We start from the raw sequence: 14,562 nt of genomic DNA, 5'->3' as shown, positions 1-14,562 counted from the left end.
TGGAACACAATGTCCCAGCCACCTCGCAAGCCTCATAGCTGGGATTTGCCCTGCCAGCAGGCATCCTGCCCCCACCTCACCCTCCTTAAACGCAGTGCAGACCCCGCAAAACCCCTTTGTCTTCCGATCCTGCTCCTCGCTGCCCAGCCCCTGTACTCTTCCAAGACAAGGGCGTTCCCTGTCCCCCCATCTCTTACCTCGGCCCCCTTTTTGCTGGATTTCCGCTTGAATGATGTCCTCTTCTTCTTCTTGCTAGATTTCAGTGGATTCTAGAGAGAAAAGAAAAAAACCAAAGAACTCGGTGAGGAGCTGCTGGGCAAGCAGGAGTTGTGAAAGAGCCACAAGAACTGAGGTGAGTTACCTGGGGCCGTCGGACCCGCAGAATCCAGGTGGGAGGAACGACAACAGCAGCATGAGCCCCGAGCGAGCAGGGCTCTTCGATGTGTTGCAGCATGAAACATGAGACTTTGCTGTGATACTGGGGAAGGAGAGGAGACAGAGAGAAAATGCAGCTGCTCAGTTTGCTGGGGACAGTCAACTTCTGCTCCTCCCAGCTCCCCCATGCCAGTGCAGGGAGTGCTGGAGGAAACCACACAGAAATTTTGTAATGGGAAAGCAATGAGGAGAAAGTTTCTCATAGGAACTCCCAGCTACCACAGTACAGCCCCTCCTAGTAAGAGGAGCTGTTAAGGGCAGGCTGCAGAGAAGAAGCCCGGGGAGTCCCAGCAGAAAGCAGAGGTCACTAGATGCAGAGTAGGCTGGTAAGACATACAACGGGGTCTTTGCTCACCGCTTGCTTGCACCAGGAACAGCTGATGGCTACAATCTCTTTACTGTGGAAGGCAAACTTCTGCTGGAAACCCTGCGGAGTGAAAGCTAAGAGGCTTAGGGAATTCCCTTCTACAATCCCAACAGGACTTTCCCACCACCAAGAGAGATGTTAATAAAGAGAGCATGCCCACAGTTGGAGCCCTCTGGATCCCTGTCAGATAGCTCAAACCACCACTATGGCACTAGGGAGGCCACTGCGCTCTGTAGGGGTGTCCCTATTGCCCAAGGAAAGCATGCAAGGAAGACAGTCCCCTCCAGGACTGATTTGGCCCAGGGGGAGAACTCCATGTGGGAAGCACCTATGCAGCGCTTCACTGTGCAAAACAGGGCACGCGTTTTGGTGTTGCTGTAGACTGCTGCTGCCAAACAGAATAGTGAGATGTCTTTGGTCCCCAGTCCTGTTCTTATCTCTGCTTTGACCTCAACTTTCTTTTAGGCTCAGAAAGAAAAAAAAAAAAAATAGTCCTCTTACCTTGCCACACTGCCGGCATTTCCCTTCCTGCCGCCTCCGGTGTACCCAGTGATGCCGGACAACTATGGGCTAAATGGAAAAGCAAAAAATAATTTTAAAAACAGAAAGTGAAAGGCTCAGCGTGTGAGAGAAGGCAGGAACGGGCAGGAGGAACAGACCCAGGCCAGCCAGGACCTCTGCTCTTGCAGCACGCCCATTGCTCACATGCACCAGTCCCAACCCTCTGGCAGAAGGCAAAAGTAAGTGAAGGACAAGTAAAGGAGCTAGACTAAGAGTGACATGGGAAGGAGGGCTGCACAACAGAAGAAGCAAAGGAAGAACTGAAAGAAACGTTTAAAGCAAATGGTGAAAGCTTCACCTTACCAGATCACACTGGCATTTCTGAGCAAGTAGCCCTGGGTTTGAGTACCTGTTGCCTCCTGCGTCTGCTGTGCCCACACAAACACAGTGTGGGGGCAGCAGCTGTGTGACCACAGTGGCCCGCGACTGAGCCATCCACACCCACCCCAGACCACCATGTGGGCTACTCTGGCTCTACAGGCTGGAGGGTGAAGCACGAAGGCTGACAGGTGCTTCCACCAGCACAGCTCAGCAGACAGGTCTCAGGCCCAGCATATTATGCTTATGCCCAGCATATTAAAACACGGACTCAAGGAGTCTGACAGCACCACTGTGGGCAGCGTCCACTGCTACCTGGAGTATCTGCAGCACCCAGGTCAGGGCTGAGCAATAAAGCAAGAAGTGAGCCCATGTTGCTCCCTTCCAAATTGTGGGAGACTTGGGGACATGCTATTTGCCACAGCTTCCTCTATTTGCTTGGGGACCAGCACAAGGGGGAAACAGCTCTCCCAAAAAACACTGTTTTCAGGCTCGCCACATGCAGATGCAGGAGCTTTAGAACATGCAAACCAAGAGATGCTCTGCATTTGCTGCCTGTGAGCTCCTCACTCCTCACACCCAGTCTGCACTGCTGCCTTGCAAAGAAACATCCCTTTTACTGTACCACCCCCTTGGAGCCAGGAGTGCATGATGCCTGTACTCTGATGGGCAACGTGCTGGCAGCATCTGACATCTTTGCCACTGAAATGGAAAAGTGGGGGGCAGATGTGGGCAGCACCCGAGGCACATCTCTCACCTCCCGTACGTTTCGGGATCCTGACTCCCTGAAGGAAGGTTTGCAGCGGAAATTTATCTGTAGATTGAACACACATGACAGGAATCAGTAAAACCATCATACCCAAAGAAAATCTACTGGAGTTGACTTTACTACAGCAGGCCCAGAGCCTCTGGAGGTGTTTGGTGCTTGCTATGAAACCCCTCATATATCTCTGTTACGGAACAAAACAGGGCCTGGGGTCCCAAACAAGTCACTAGATGCTCCTTTTAGTATTGTCTCCTCAGAAGACCCCTCTTTGGAATGACAAATTCCAGTTCCCCAATCTTCTTGTGTTACACTACCCAAGAGTAAGGGCTCCCAGAAAAAGGCTGATAAAGCTTTGCAAGCCACAGAGAGGTCTTAACAGGCTCTACTCACTTTCTCCAGCTGTTCAATGCAGGGTGTATGCACTACAATCTTGCAGGCTGCACACTTACGCCTGGAGAGAGGTTTTTGCTGAAGGATGAGAATAAAAAAGGAAAAACGTGCGTAAATAGCAGTGTTCAGAAGCCAGCAGGCTCAGCCTCCCGTCACATCTCCTTCATATATTTCAGGATGCAGGATAAGCCCTATAGGAAAGTTAGACACTATCTAGACTCATTGCAAGTGAAGGGATCTAAGCAAGTGCCTAGAGCACATGCTTTCAAGTCTGGGACAGAGCAAGGAAGTGCTCTCCTGCTGTCCTGCAGTCCTTATCCTCTTCTGACATTGCCTGAGAGCACCATAGAAAATGGTCTGTGAGGTGCTCACAGGGCTCCCATGGTAGCCCCCACGGACAGGCACAGGAGGGCATCAGTGCTCCACATACAGCACCACAAGCAGGACTGAAGCCTGCAAGCTGAGAGGGAGAACTGTAGCAACCCTGTACGATCAATGCTGCCTGCAGGGTCAGGAGGCACCAGGCCTGTGTCTCTAGAGCTCACTTTTCTCCTCTGTTGAAAGAAGATTTAGATTGCCTCTCTAAGAGTGTAGAATTCCAGCAGTCCCTCCCTGGTATATCATCATAACACCTCTGGGCAAGCAGTAATCCCGCATCACGTTCCCATTGCAAACTGAGCACCAGCGCTGACAGAGATTGGGGACGTAGCCCTCCAGCAGGCAGAGGTAAAAGGGACACAGTCCCTGCCTTGACAGCCCCCCAGACTCCTGCATGTCGCAGAGCAGAAAAACCTTCATGATGGCCCTGCTGGGCAGCAGCACAGCCTGCATCTGCAGCCCTTGCCAGGAGGCAGGTGACCCCCAGTGACTCACCAGCAGCTTTGCCATACAGTTTTGCTCCCCAACGTAGCAGAAGTCCCCAGAGACATTGGTTTCAAACCAGATGTGCTCCCCATAGACGGCAGTCTCCTGAAAGGCACAAGACAACATCTCTGAAAGCACTTCCGGATGGGCATCTGAGGCCCTAAAACGCTTTGTGTGAGGGACAAGGTACTGGACAATGCTGGGGGGTGGGAAGTCGGAGCTAGGTGTAGGCCAGGAGACAGGATGCACAGAACAACCAGGGTCAACATCTGGACAGAGGAAACCTTGCAGAGCTACTGCCATGGACCATCTCTTGGAAACAAGAAGGCCCCAGGAAACCACCTCCAAGACCTACAGCCAAGTTGCAGTGTCCTGCACAGGTCAGCTGCTTTCATCTCCCCCTGAGAGAAGACATCAGGGCAAATTCAATGCAGGGTACTCTCCTGAAACAGCTTCTGTTCTAGAATCTCAGGGTGCACCTTGAAACCTGCTGGGCTTTGCCTGCAAAGGAGCAGGGCTTGCTCCCGCTGCTTGGCCCCAGCCACCAGAAGACCTCGGCTGCCAGAAGCAGAAGAGCTGGCAGCGGAGCAGCTATGCCATCCTCCCAGGAACCACCTGTGCCTGCACAGACTCTCCTCGCAGCATCAAGGGGTTCTGCCAGCAGCACAGATGCTGGCACCAGCTGGTGGCAAGCAGGGAAGCCATAAATGTGTCATAGCCAAAGTCACCCGGGAAGCTTCAGCCCAGGAGGAGCCTGCTGCTTCTTGGCTGGGAGCCCATTCCAGGCAACACCCATCAAAATGCGCTACAACTTACGCTCCAGTCCACAGTGCTGCGTATCTGCCTCTCCGAGTCGCTCCTCAGGGCTAGTGCCGGATTTGGCTGGGCTACCATGTGCTGGAGGCTGGACTTGGCAATAGCTTTCCTGGAAGACACAAGAGGGCTGGCTATTAGATCAGGGGAGAAGGCATATAGGCAAAGCACAACCTGCTTCTAGAATGGACAGTGAAACTGGAGCAGAAAAGCACCCTCAGGACCAAGTGGCTGGAAGTGAGACAAACCTCCAGCATCCCTGGCCAAGGAATACCCAATCCTGGGAGGCAGCCCTGTGGGCCAAAGAGGTGCTGGCCACATTGCTGATGGCTCAGCTAAAGATACCCTGGCAAAAGGCACAGCCTGGGCCTGCTGGGTCAAAGCCCTTGGTGATGACAGGTCTGTTACAAAACAGCCTGGGACACTCCACCAAGCTGTGGAGCTGCCTTTGTAGAGACAACCCAGAGCCCTTGTTCCCCACAGCTCTCCCAGGTGAAGGCACCTCAGAGCCTGGGGTGTTTTTGGGGACCAGTACAACCAGCTGGAAAAAAAGCAGTCATCTGTTCGGGGCTAGTGAGCTTCTCCCAGATGTGCTAGCATGGAGGAAAGGAGCAGCAGAACTGGCCAGCTGGAGAAAGTGTGTATCTCCAGCCCACAGCCAGGTTGCACAGAGAGCATCACAGGCAGCGCTGGCCCCAGTGGGAGATGCCCAGGAACACGAGCAGCACAGTGCCCCTTCCCTCCTTCCCTGTCGAGCCTGGGTCTGCACCCAGCCTCCCCACCCCGAGGCATCCCTCACTGTTGCCGCCGCCATACATACAGCAGCCGGGGGCTCCAGCTGTCCGGGGCGGCGTGGCGGGCGGGCTCGGGTCCCAGGCACTCGGGGAGGGCGGCAGCGGGGTGCCCGGCGCCTTCCGGCCCCGGGCAGGACTGGGCCAGCAGCCGCGGGCGGCCGGCGGTGAGTGGCCCGGGAGGCCGCGGGGCGTCGCTGGAGCGCCGGCGCTGGCTGAGGCGGCGGTAGCGGCCCTGCAAGCCGTAGGCGGCCCGGCCGTACGCGCCCTCGGTGGGCAGGCGGTGGGAGGAGACGCGGCGCAGGCAGCGGGGACCCCGCGACAGCAGCCCGGCCTGGAGCGGCCGCAGCCGGGGCAGCATGGCCAGCCAGCGCTCCTCGGCACAGCGCTCGCCTCGGCCCCGCTCGGCTCCCGCCGCCGCGCCGTCGCCGCCATCCTCCGGAGATTCGGAGCCGGAGCTGTCGGTGCGGGGCGTCCCGTCCCCCCCCTCTCCGGTCGGGACGAGGCTGGCCAGCAGGACGGAGGGACCCACCAAATGGGCGTCGATGGCTCGTCCCCGGCCCCCCCGCTTCGTCTGGACGGCGAACCTCGGGCTGAGGCAGGGCGGCGTGGTGCTGGAGCGGCGGCGGGGGCCGGGGCGGGGGCGGCGGGGCAAGCCCAGGCAGGAGAGCGCGGGCAGGGGGGCGGCCGAGCCGCGGCGGCGCTGGGCCAGCGAGGCGGAGGGCAGCCCGGCCTGCGAGCGGCGCCGCGCCTTGCCCGTGGGCACGGCCACCGCGCTGCCACGGCGCGGCCCCTTCCTCCCGAAGTGCCACCTGAAAAAGGTTTCCATCGCACCCAGACGGTGGCTGTTAACAGAGACCAGGAATTAAATAGGCTCCTCTGTGAGTTCCCGGGCTGGGCTACAGGGTTCAGGGCAGCGGACAGAGGGCAGAAGTGGAAAGCAGGGGACATGCAATGCCACCCAGGGTGCGTGGCAGGGCTGGGACCCACTTGTTGGGGAGATGCACCACTGGGGCTCCTGCTTGCTCCTTGAATTTCACGGCTCAGACCAGGGTGCTGCAATGGCAGGGTGGGTGTCACTGCCGGGGTGGGACCCCCTGCTCACCGCTGTGGTATCAGCAGAGCCCCTGCAGCCCACGGTGCTGGTCAGTCCTGGCGACCACCCCCACCTCTCTCCTGGTGCTGGTCCACCCGGCTTCCCCATGGGAACTACTCTGGCTAAGCACCAACCTCATCAAATTTGCAGCAAATAGAAAATAAGCCTTTGCAAATCCTAAAGAAGAAAACCAAACAGGCAAGTAAAAGCAGGCAGGCAGATTTAGTAGAAGCTGACTGGGAGAGCTGGAGGCTGGAAGAGTCTGCAGGAAAGCTAGGAAAATCATCCCATCCGTCCTGCGCAAAACTTCCCTTGTCCTGGTGGAAAGAGCTTTACCGAGGCTATTGAGCTTTCCCTGCCCAGGCTGAGGGCAGCTTGACAGGCTGCCCAGAAGTTGCAGCAGTTTGTGGAAAGCCCCAGGACACAGGTGGAAGGTCCTGCAGCAGTTTCAGTGCTGGCAGTTTGGCATGCAAAAGCTGGGGTGGAAGGGGCTGAAGCTGGCTTGCTCCAGTGCTCCCCTCCTCTGAGCTAGTGCTTCGCTTCCCACTCTCCAGCCTCTGCCTCACTCAGACACTAGAGAGGATTTATTTGAGGTCTATTTAAAAAAAAACACCAAGACCCACAGTTTGGTAGAAGCAAATTTCTCACTCTTCATTTGCTCCCAATGCAGGGGACTGGATCATGGCAGCCTGCAGGCACACACAAGCCACCACTGTCACTCTCAACAATTTGCATGCTGTACAAGGCGTCTTCTCTACACATCACAAGGGTACGGGCACACCACTCACCACTGCACTATGGATGGCATCTGCTGCACTCACTTCTACCTTCCTCCCTTCTCATGCTCTTTTATGCACTTGCTGCAAGCCAGCAACACTAGAGGACCTTCAGAAGAACACCCTGTCCCAAACCTCCACTGCCCTGAGGTCCACACAAACAGGCAAATTTGTCAGATGCTTCCCTTTTTTCTTTGGGATATGCATGTACAATGGGACATACGTGTTGTTTTCTGAACTGCAAACTGAAGCTTTTGCTTAGTGCTGGTACCACAAGCAACCCGTTGGGCTGTACCTCTGTTTCTTCTGGAGGAGTACACAGCTGAGTTGGTATTTTTGGAGAAGGTCAGGCTTGGTTGGGTCTCCTCCAGCCTGATACACAACAAACTTATTGCCACGTCTATGTAAAGCAGCGCAACAAAGGAAGGGCAGTGATGCCCTCCAGAGGAATCTGCAGTTCAGAGAGCACCATCAGGGCAGCTCAAGTCTGGTTGAACTGAAAGCAAAAACCAAGTGCCATGTCCTCAGAGGGATTTCTCAAGTCCCACCACAGTGAGCAATGCAGGTGCTTCCAGCGCTACCTGGCCACCAGCTACAATCACACCATCAAGACCCGTACAGCTTTGCAGAGGGCAAAAGTATGTTTTGCCAATAACCCTGCTTCCAGCCCGTCCCCAGCCCTGCAGTGTTCCATTCCTGTTCCTTCTCCTCACCATCTGCAGGGTGGTGCACAGTAAATGACGATGCACGGTAAACTGCATCATCACCAATAGGTGTTAAAAATTGTTGGAACAAATAAAACATTAGAAAACCCAAGAGAGAACGCTGCCTGGGTGTGGCACACTGCAGCAGACCCTTCTTTGCCAGCTTTAGCTGGGGGACACCTACTGTCCATCCCAAATGAGCCGAACAGATGACCCCTCCTGCCCCAGATACTCCACTAGCGTGAAGCTGCTGTACTGCTTGCCGAGCTGCTGCTATGGGCAGGAAGATCTCTCAACACAGCTTCCTTCCTTTTTGCACCGCAGTCTCGTGAGGAAATCTGCTAGAACAACATTGGCTTGACATTTATGTTTGGGTACTAACTGATTATGGTCCCTTTTATCTTCAGGGCTGTCTGCAAGTAGCACATGGACCCATGCTCTGGCCAGCAGTGCTGAAGATTATTACCGGGCAACCATCTGACTGCCCACAACAGCACCACATGCCAGATACGATGGTGAAGATACACCCATCTCTCGCAACTCACTTCCAATCTGAGCTCCGAATGATGTATGCAGGTACTGAGAGCTGCCACTGGTGGAGCAGATGGACCGACTGCCAGGGGTGCCCCGGGTTGATGTGCATCAGCAGAGCTGCACGCAGAGCAGCGAGGGAACCACATGCTGGGCAGAGAGAAGCCTGAAAGGAGCTAATCCCCAGAAGCCCCTGGCCTAGCACCAACAGATTTCTGGGATCTCCACTGTCTGTTGCTGAGACAAGACAGAGGACAGTGCCTATTGCTGCTCTGCAGACTGCATTGCTCAGCTTAGTTAGGTAAAGAGGCTGGAGGGAGACAGCCTGGCATTTGCAGGGTGGGAGGGAAAGGAAATACTGCTGCACGCACTAGGATATCAACTCAGAAGCAGCTTTGCACTATCATTTCAATCTCCTTCTTTGAATGAGGAAGGAGTCAGCAGCTCATGATCTGCAGTCAGAGCTACTGGGAGGTTGGTTGTTTTTTTTTTCTGAAGCAGACCCCTCAGAGCTCCTCAGCCTCCTATGCTCCCTGCCTGGCACTGGTGGGCAGAGATGCTGCTGAAGCAGGAACATGTTCTGGAGCACAGGCAGGCAGCAGTGCTGCCCTCAAGAGCTGGGGGAGGAAGGGGCTGCTGCAGGAAGCTCCCTGGGTACTCAGAGTCTAAGCACAGAGCTAACCTTAGTGGCAGGATCTAAATGCCCTAAGAACTTCAGTGGACACAAAGCTTGAGGATTACCTGATACAGAGACCCTACTCTCCAGACAGCCAGCAGCCATCCCTCCTGCAGTGATGATAGCTCCAAAACCAGACAGGCTGACTCCTAGGGCTAAACAGGCAATGTCTCTCCAGGCATGGGCTCTGCCCACATCAGGAGGACCTTCTTGATATTCAGCTCCATTATTCTGCTTTGCTTGACTAGCCTTAGGCAAACTCCCATGTACCATACTGAACAGGCCCTCTGTGCCCATAGACACAGCAGAGGAATGCTGTGCCATAGGCCTGCTCAGCCAGTCGTCTACATCAGGGGCGTCAAACTCATTTTCGCCGGGAGTAGGAGTAGTTACATTTATACAGTCCTAAAGTTACGTTCAGCCCTTTGAAGGCAACCGCGAGGCGGATGGGGTCCCTGGTGAAAATGATGTTGACATCCCTGCTCTACATTGTTATTTCCTCTGCCCTTCCAGCAGCCTGGTCTATTCCTGCCAGCACCCAGAAGCAAGAGAGATCCCAGGTTACCTTCATATAGTGCTAAACCTGGCACTCATCTCCCGGCTCCAAGGTTGGCAAGAGGACCCTTCTGCAGGACACTGCCAGCAGCACGACTCACAAGCCTTGAACCCTAGAGAAGTGTGGACTTGAAAAATACCATCAGTTCCTCCTGACCTTTCAGCAAAGCTCCACTTACTTGACTGGAAAGCATTTTTCCAACCACGGGGCTACAGCAAGGGAAATGAGTCTGAGAGTTTTACCCTGCTCCATGACGAGTGCCCATCATGTGTCCCAGCTTGCTGTGGGTGCTGGGGAGCTGCTGTGGCACTGGAGCTGGCAGTGTGCAAACAGGAGCCCGTTTCAGTTTACAAGCTGTCTTCCCCTGGCAAGGACGCTTGACTTGCACAGCTCAACCACAGGGAAAGTGTCAGTGTTATTTATAGCCACCCCTGTGTGACACCAAGATCTCCTGGGCTTCTACCTCTCTGTCTCCTCCCTGCCAGGACACCAGAGGGACCGAGGGACAAGAGCCCGGGAGCACATCCAGGGAGCTGCTGCTCATCCCTGCCCTGCTGACATACCACCGCTTGCCTTCAGCCTGGGTTTCCATCACAAGCTCACACCTCCTCCCCCTCCTCTCAGTGCTGATACTCAATTTTCCCATGTATGCTGCTGTCCCCATGCTACTCCTGCTGAGATCCTGTCCCTGCTCTCAGGCACCAGTCACTGACTTCTCCTCTCCCTTGGGGTCCCCGGCCAGTCCTTTCTGCTGCACCAAGAAGAGCAACCTGCACTGATGATGTCTGCTGAGGAAGGTGCCCCTGTGCCAGATGGGGAAGGGAACACGATGGTCAAGATGTAGTGCAGACCTCTGGGCTTTGGTTGCAGTGAGGTGAGCAGCAATCAGCAAGTTCCTAAACTCTCTGCAGTTTGTTTCTGCTCAAAATTTCCATTCCAGCTGTAATCTCTCCTACACCATGTGAATAAATCAGAGTCAGGAGCTCCCCCATACTGGGTCCAGCATAAGCAAGGAGATGCAGCTCCCCCAGCACAGGGGTTTGGAGGCTCCATCCCAATCACGAGCCTTTCAAAGCATTGTGAGGAGTGAGCTACGGGCTGTGCTCACCTTCTATTTTAGGATTAATTCATTTGACCTACTGCAACAAGTACCTACAAAGCCTACCACACCTCACTTGCCAGGCTCCTGAGCTGCAAGAGCATGGCATTCCCAGGGCAATCAGTGGCCAAAGAGACATCCTCAGTTGTACTGCCACCCTCATACTGCAGAGGAGGAGATTACTGCTGCAACCTTCAGGTTGCCTCTCCAGGCTGCAGATGGCAGTTTCTGGTCCTTGCAAGGCACTCAGAGGGGAACAGATCCCCACCTGTCTCTCATGGAGCCTCGGGGTTGAGCCAGAGAACTTCAGACCTCCCTCCTAATGAGAAAGCAAGGCAAGGGCTTAGAAACCAGCCTGCAGCTGCAGAGGACCTCCCCCCAGCCCTCAGGTCTCTGCCCAGGCACCCCCCTCTGCAGGGGGCTGCGTAGAGGCCCCTGCCAGGGCTACTGGGCATGGACAGCGAGAGCAAGGCATCCCAGGCAGCATCTAAAGGCTTTGCTAACTTGCTCAGAAACATGTCAGGGCTACTGGGCACTTTGGCTGACCAACCTGGAGGCCCCAGGACTGTACTGCTTCACTAGGCACAGGTAGCAACCTCAGTTTGGCCAGTTTGTACCCATCTTGCAGGTAGCCAGGCAAGAGCACAACTTGCAGCCTCCTGCTCCCACACACACATCTCTGCTCCACAGCATCACAGCAGTACCAGCACTGTGGACCCAATCCAAACACCCTGACACACCCCAGACACGAAAAGGTAATGGGATCCCTGCACAAGGTGGCCAGAAGCAAAACACACCCATGGGCTTTATTTTGGGGAACAGGAATTTCATGGCACACCCCAGCTGGCAGTGACAGCTCAACATCAGCAGTTCAGCATCACTTGTGACTGCGGGTGCCCCAGGTGGATCACCACACAGGCCATAGCAGGGATGAGACATGGTCACTGACTTTAACCTCACACCATTTTCAGGGTATTCACACTCCATCGGGAGCTGGGGACACCACACAGAAGAGATGCAGCCTCTAAGTTGCCTTCTTTGAATGGGCAAGGCAGGGGATGGATGCAGGGACAGGGACCAGCAGCTCCTTGAAGGAGGTTGGTTGTAGGCAAGGCAAGGCAAAGAAAAAAAATACCACAGCCTTGCAGCTTGTCATGGGAAACTTCTCCAAGAGGCAAAGCCAGGTGGAAGGAACTGCTCAAGCCATGCAGTGACCTGAGCATGGTCCCCACTGACTGGCCCTGCCTCGACCAAGGCAAGGCAAAAGGGATCAGCCACCCCACACACCCACAAAACGCTCTCAAGTTTGGCCTGCTGGGAGAACAGAAGCTGTGAGCAGAAGGGCCTCAGGCTTTTTTATAGCTCCTAGCATAACCCTACATCCTTCTGGCAGCAGCTCCACCTCACCTCTCCCCAAGATCTGCACAACACCCTGGTGCCACCTCCCCTCACTGCCGCTTTCTCAGTGTGAACCTGAGATGTGCTTTAAGGCACATCAGCCAGACTAGCTCAGACCCTCCACTTACGCTTCATAAAGGCAAGACCTTGCCAGCCATAAGGCTCAGGGTAATCTTCCCATTGCAACAATGTGATTTCCTTCTGAAAATCCCTGTAAGACAGTGTTTTGTCTTATTTTAAACCAAAGCAATTGCCTTGGAGGCTCCAGGGCTGGCTGCAGGAGTTCATGTTCCCTGACAACTTTCCACCATCATAACATTATGAAGTTTATTTGCCACTACAGTAAATAATCTGCCTCCCAGTTATCAAGAAACCTGACAGCCCTGATTTAAACAATCTGTTGCTGTGTTTGACTGTGGAGCCAAACAGCAAGACTGACAGCCTTGGGCAGGGAATTAATCCGGGATGAAGTGCTAAGGGTAAGCAACCATCACCAGCATGCTGGGGCTGAGGCAGAGCATGGTTTGGGGGAGAGGCCGTCATGCAGTTTCTATTTTGGTCCCATCAGCAGGACCAACAACACAGGCTGGGAATGACTGTGAGAGTTTCTTCTCTCCTTCTGAGCTCCCTTTGCAGACCAACATACATGAAGCAAAGCAGCGGGGGGCTCGGCAGGGTACCCTGGCAGTTTGGGTGCCCAGTCTGTGGTTTCTTTAGCAGATTCCCACCACACTCCCCAGGGCTGGTTCCCTCCTTCAGTCCGCACAGCTCTGCACCTCCTGTAGAGTTGGGACACAAGGGGGAGGCTGGTCCCACAGCCCAGCTGTCTGATCCAAACTCCCCAAGCAGCCCTGAGTTTACCCCTGCACATTGGGACGACATCCTGGCACGGTGTGTCCCAGGACAGGGCAACACGCAGCATCTGCCCAGGGCAGCAACCCCAAGGAGCAGGTGATGAACCCAGCGTAAAGACAAAGCTACAAAGCTACAGCGTGGCAGATGCAGATCACAGGCAGCACTTCCTGGGGCTGGGAAATCTTTGGAACGTACCAAAGGCATGCAAAAACCTTTGCACCTCCCAAAGCAAAGCCAAGAGAGCCTCAGGCGCTGAGCTATAAGCACTGATAACAGAAAGTTGTGAGCCACATGCCTCCCTTCAGCCCACAGCAGGGATTGGGAAGGGCATCCTACTGCTGCCAGCAGAAGCAAGGAACCTTACTGCCACCAGCACCAAGGGAGATGTGTCCTGTGTCCCTAAACTGTCCCAGAGCAAAGTGGCTGGGGTCCAGGCGTCCTGGTGTGGCACAGATTGGCTCTCCACGCTGCTGCCCTCTCCCACTCGCAGCCACACGGGCTGGCAGGATGCAGCCGATGCCATAAGAGACAGCAGACTGGGCGGCTGGAAACGCACCCCTGGCAGGGAAAACCCCTGCTCTCCTTTCAAAGCCAGGTGCCACGGAGTGCCACCACGGCTGCAGCATTTCGCAGAACCCCTGCCTCAGCCCTGGAGACTGCTCACAGCCCCACGGGCTCACTGCTGCCTACAGGAGCAGACGCGGCTCAGCAGCAGCAAGGCTGAGGGTCTTGGGGATCACTCTGGGGTCTGCTCCCCCCTGCCTTTCCCCAGCAGGACAGGACCCAGCACCTGCTCAGACCATACCCATGAACTAAAGGCTGGCTCCCCCAGCCCTCTCCCATCCCCCACCCGGCACAAACAAAAGCAGCAAAACGCAGGGGATGAGGAGGAAGAGGAGGAGGAAAGAAGGGGAGAGTGTGGGGGAAAGCCCCCATGACCTGATCCGGAGAGGTGTGGGGGTCCCTGCAGGTGCCGAGCGGGTGGCGGTGGCCGCGCAGCAGCGACCGGCCAGCCCTCCCCAGCCAAGTCCTAGTTTGGAGAGCAAGCGCTCAGCTTCTCCCTCCGCCTCCTCCCGGCACTGCAAACCCTGACAGCGCTCGTTAAAATAACCAACTGCACTTCCTCTCCGAGCAGTCCCAAGACCAGCTTGTCCCCGGCCAGAGGTGCATGCACCAGAAAGAGAGGGGTCCCCCCAGCGCCCAGCTGCCCTCTGAGGCAGTTAGAGGATGCCACTGCTTCCCTTGGAGCAGCAAGGGGAGGATAAGGGGAGGAACTTGCCAAGAAGGCAATTCTCTCCCATCCTCCTTGGGACTTTGATAAAGGCGTTTGCACGTCTGATGAGAGCCTAGTCGCCTGCCACGGAAAGCGTGAGTTACCAACAGTGCCTGGTCTGGGCAGGCTCCCCAGATGCCTCAGGAGCTTTTTATCTCCCCTTGTTGCTGCAAATCCCCCATGGGACCCCTGGCAGCCAGGCTGGGGACTTTCTTGTCATGCTTTGATGCTATCCAGGTCCCCCAGCTCCCCCTCAGGGCCCTGCTCCTGGCTGAACACAATCCAGCTCCTTT

At 55.5% G+C, this 14,562-nt stretch overlaps 1 protein-coding gene across 4 annotated transcripts in view; it reads right to left on the bottom strand.

Annotated features, from left to right (window-relative positions):
- The window catches only part of DGKZ (diacylglycerol kinase zeta), a 45,388-nt gene that overhangs the window by 19,688 nt on the left and 11,138 nt on the right, over positions 1-14,562 (bottom strand). For 2 of the 4 annotated variants that reach the window (XM_082058179.1, XM_082058180.1), the window contains 8 exons: positions 4,518-4,626; positions 3,711-3,806; positions 2,838-2,915; positions 2,439-2,495; positions 1,304-1,372; positions 791-862; positions 362-478; positions 198-269 (listed from right to left, as the gene is read on the bottom strand). In XM_082058179.1, the coding sequence (XP_081914305.1) occupies positions 198-269; positions 362-478; positions 791-862; positions 1,304-1,372; positions 2,439-2,495; positions 2,838-2,915; positions 3,711-3,806; positions 4,518-4,626 (670 nt within the window). Of the gene's footprint in view, positions 1-197; positions 270-361; positions 479-790; positions 863-1,303; positions 1,373-2,438; positions 2,496-2,837; positions 2,916-3,710; positions 3,807-4,517; positions 4,627-5,334; positions 14,147-14,562 lie in introns of those variants that run through there. The other 2 variants (XM_082058181.1, XM_082058178.1) reach the window with 2 other exon arrangements.

This window comes from Streptopelia decaocto (genome assembly GCF_964273445.1).
Source record: "Streptopelia decaocto genome assembly, chromosome: 7".
NCBI lineage: Eukaryota > Metazoa > Chordata > Aves > Columbiformes > Columbidae > Streptopelia > Streptopelia decaocto.
The sequence above is the reverse complement of the archived record's forward strand: the minus strand, read 5'-3'. Positions and strand labels throughout refer to the sequence as shown.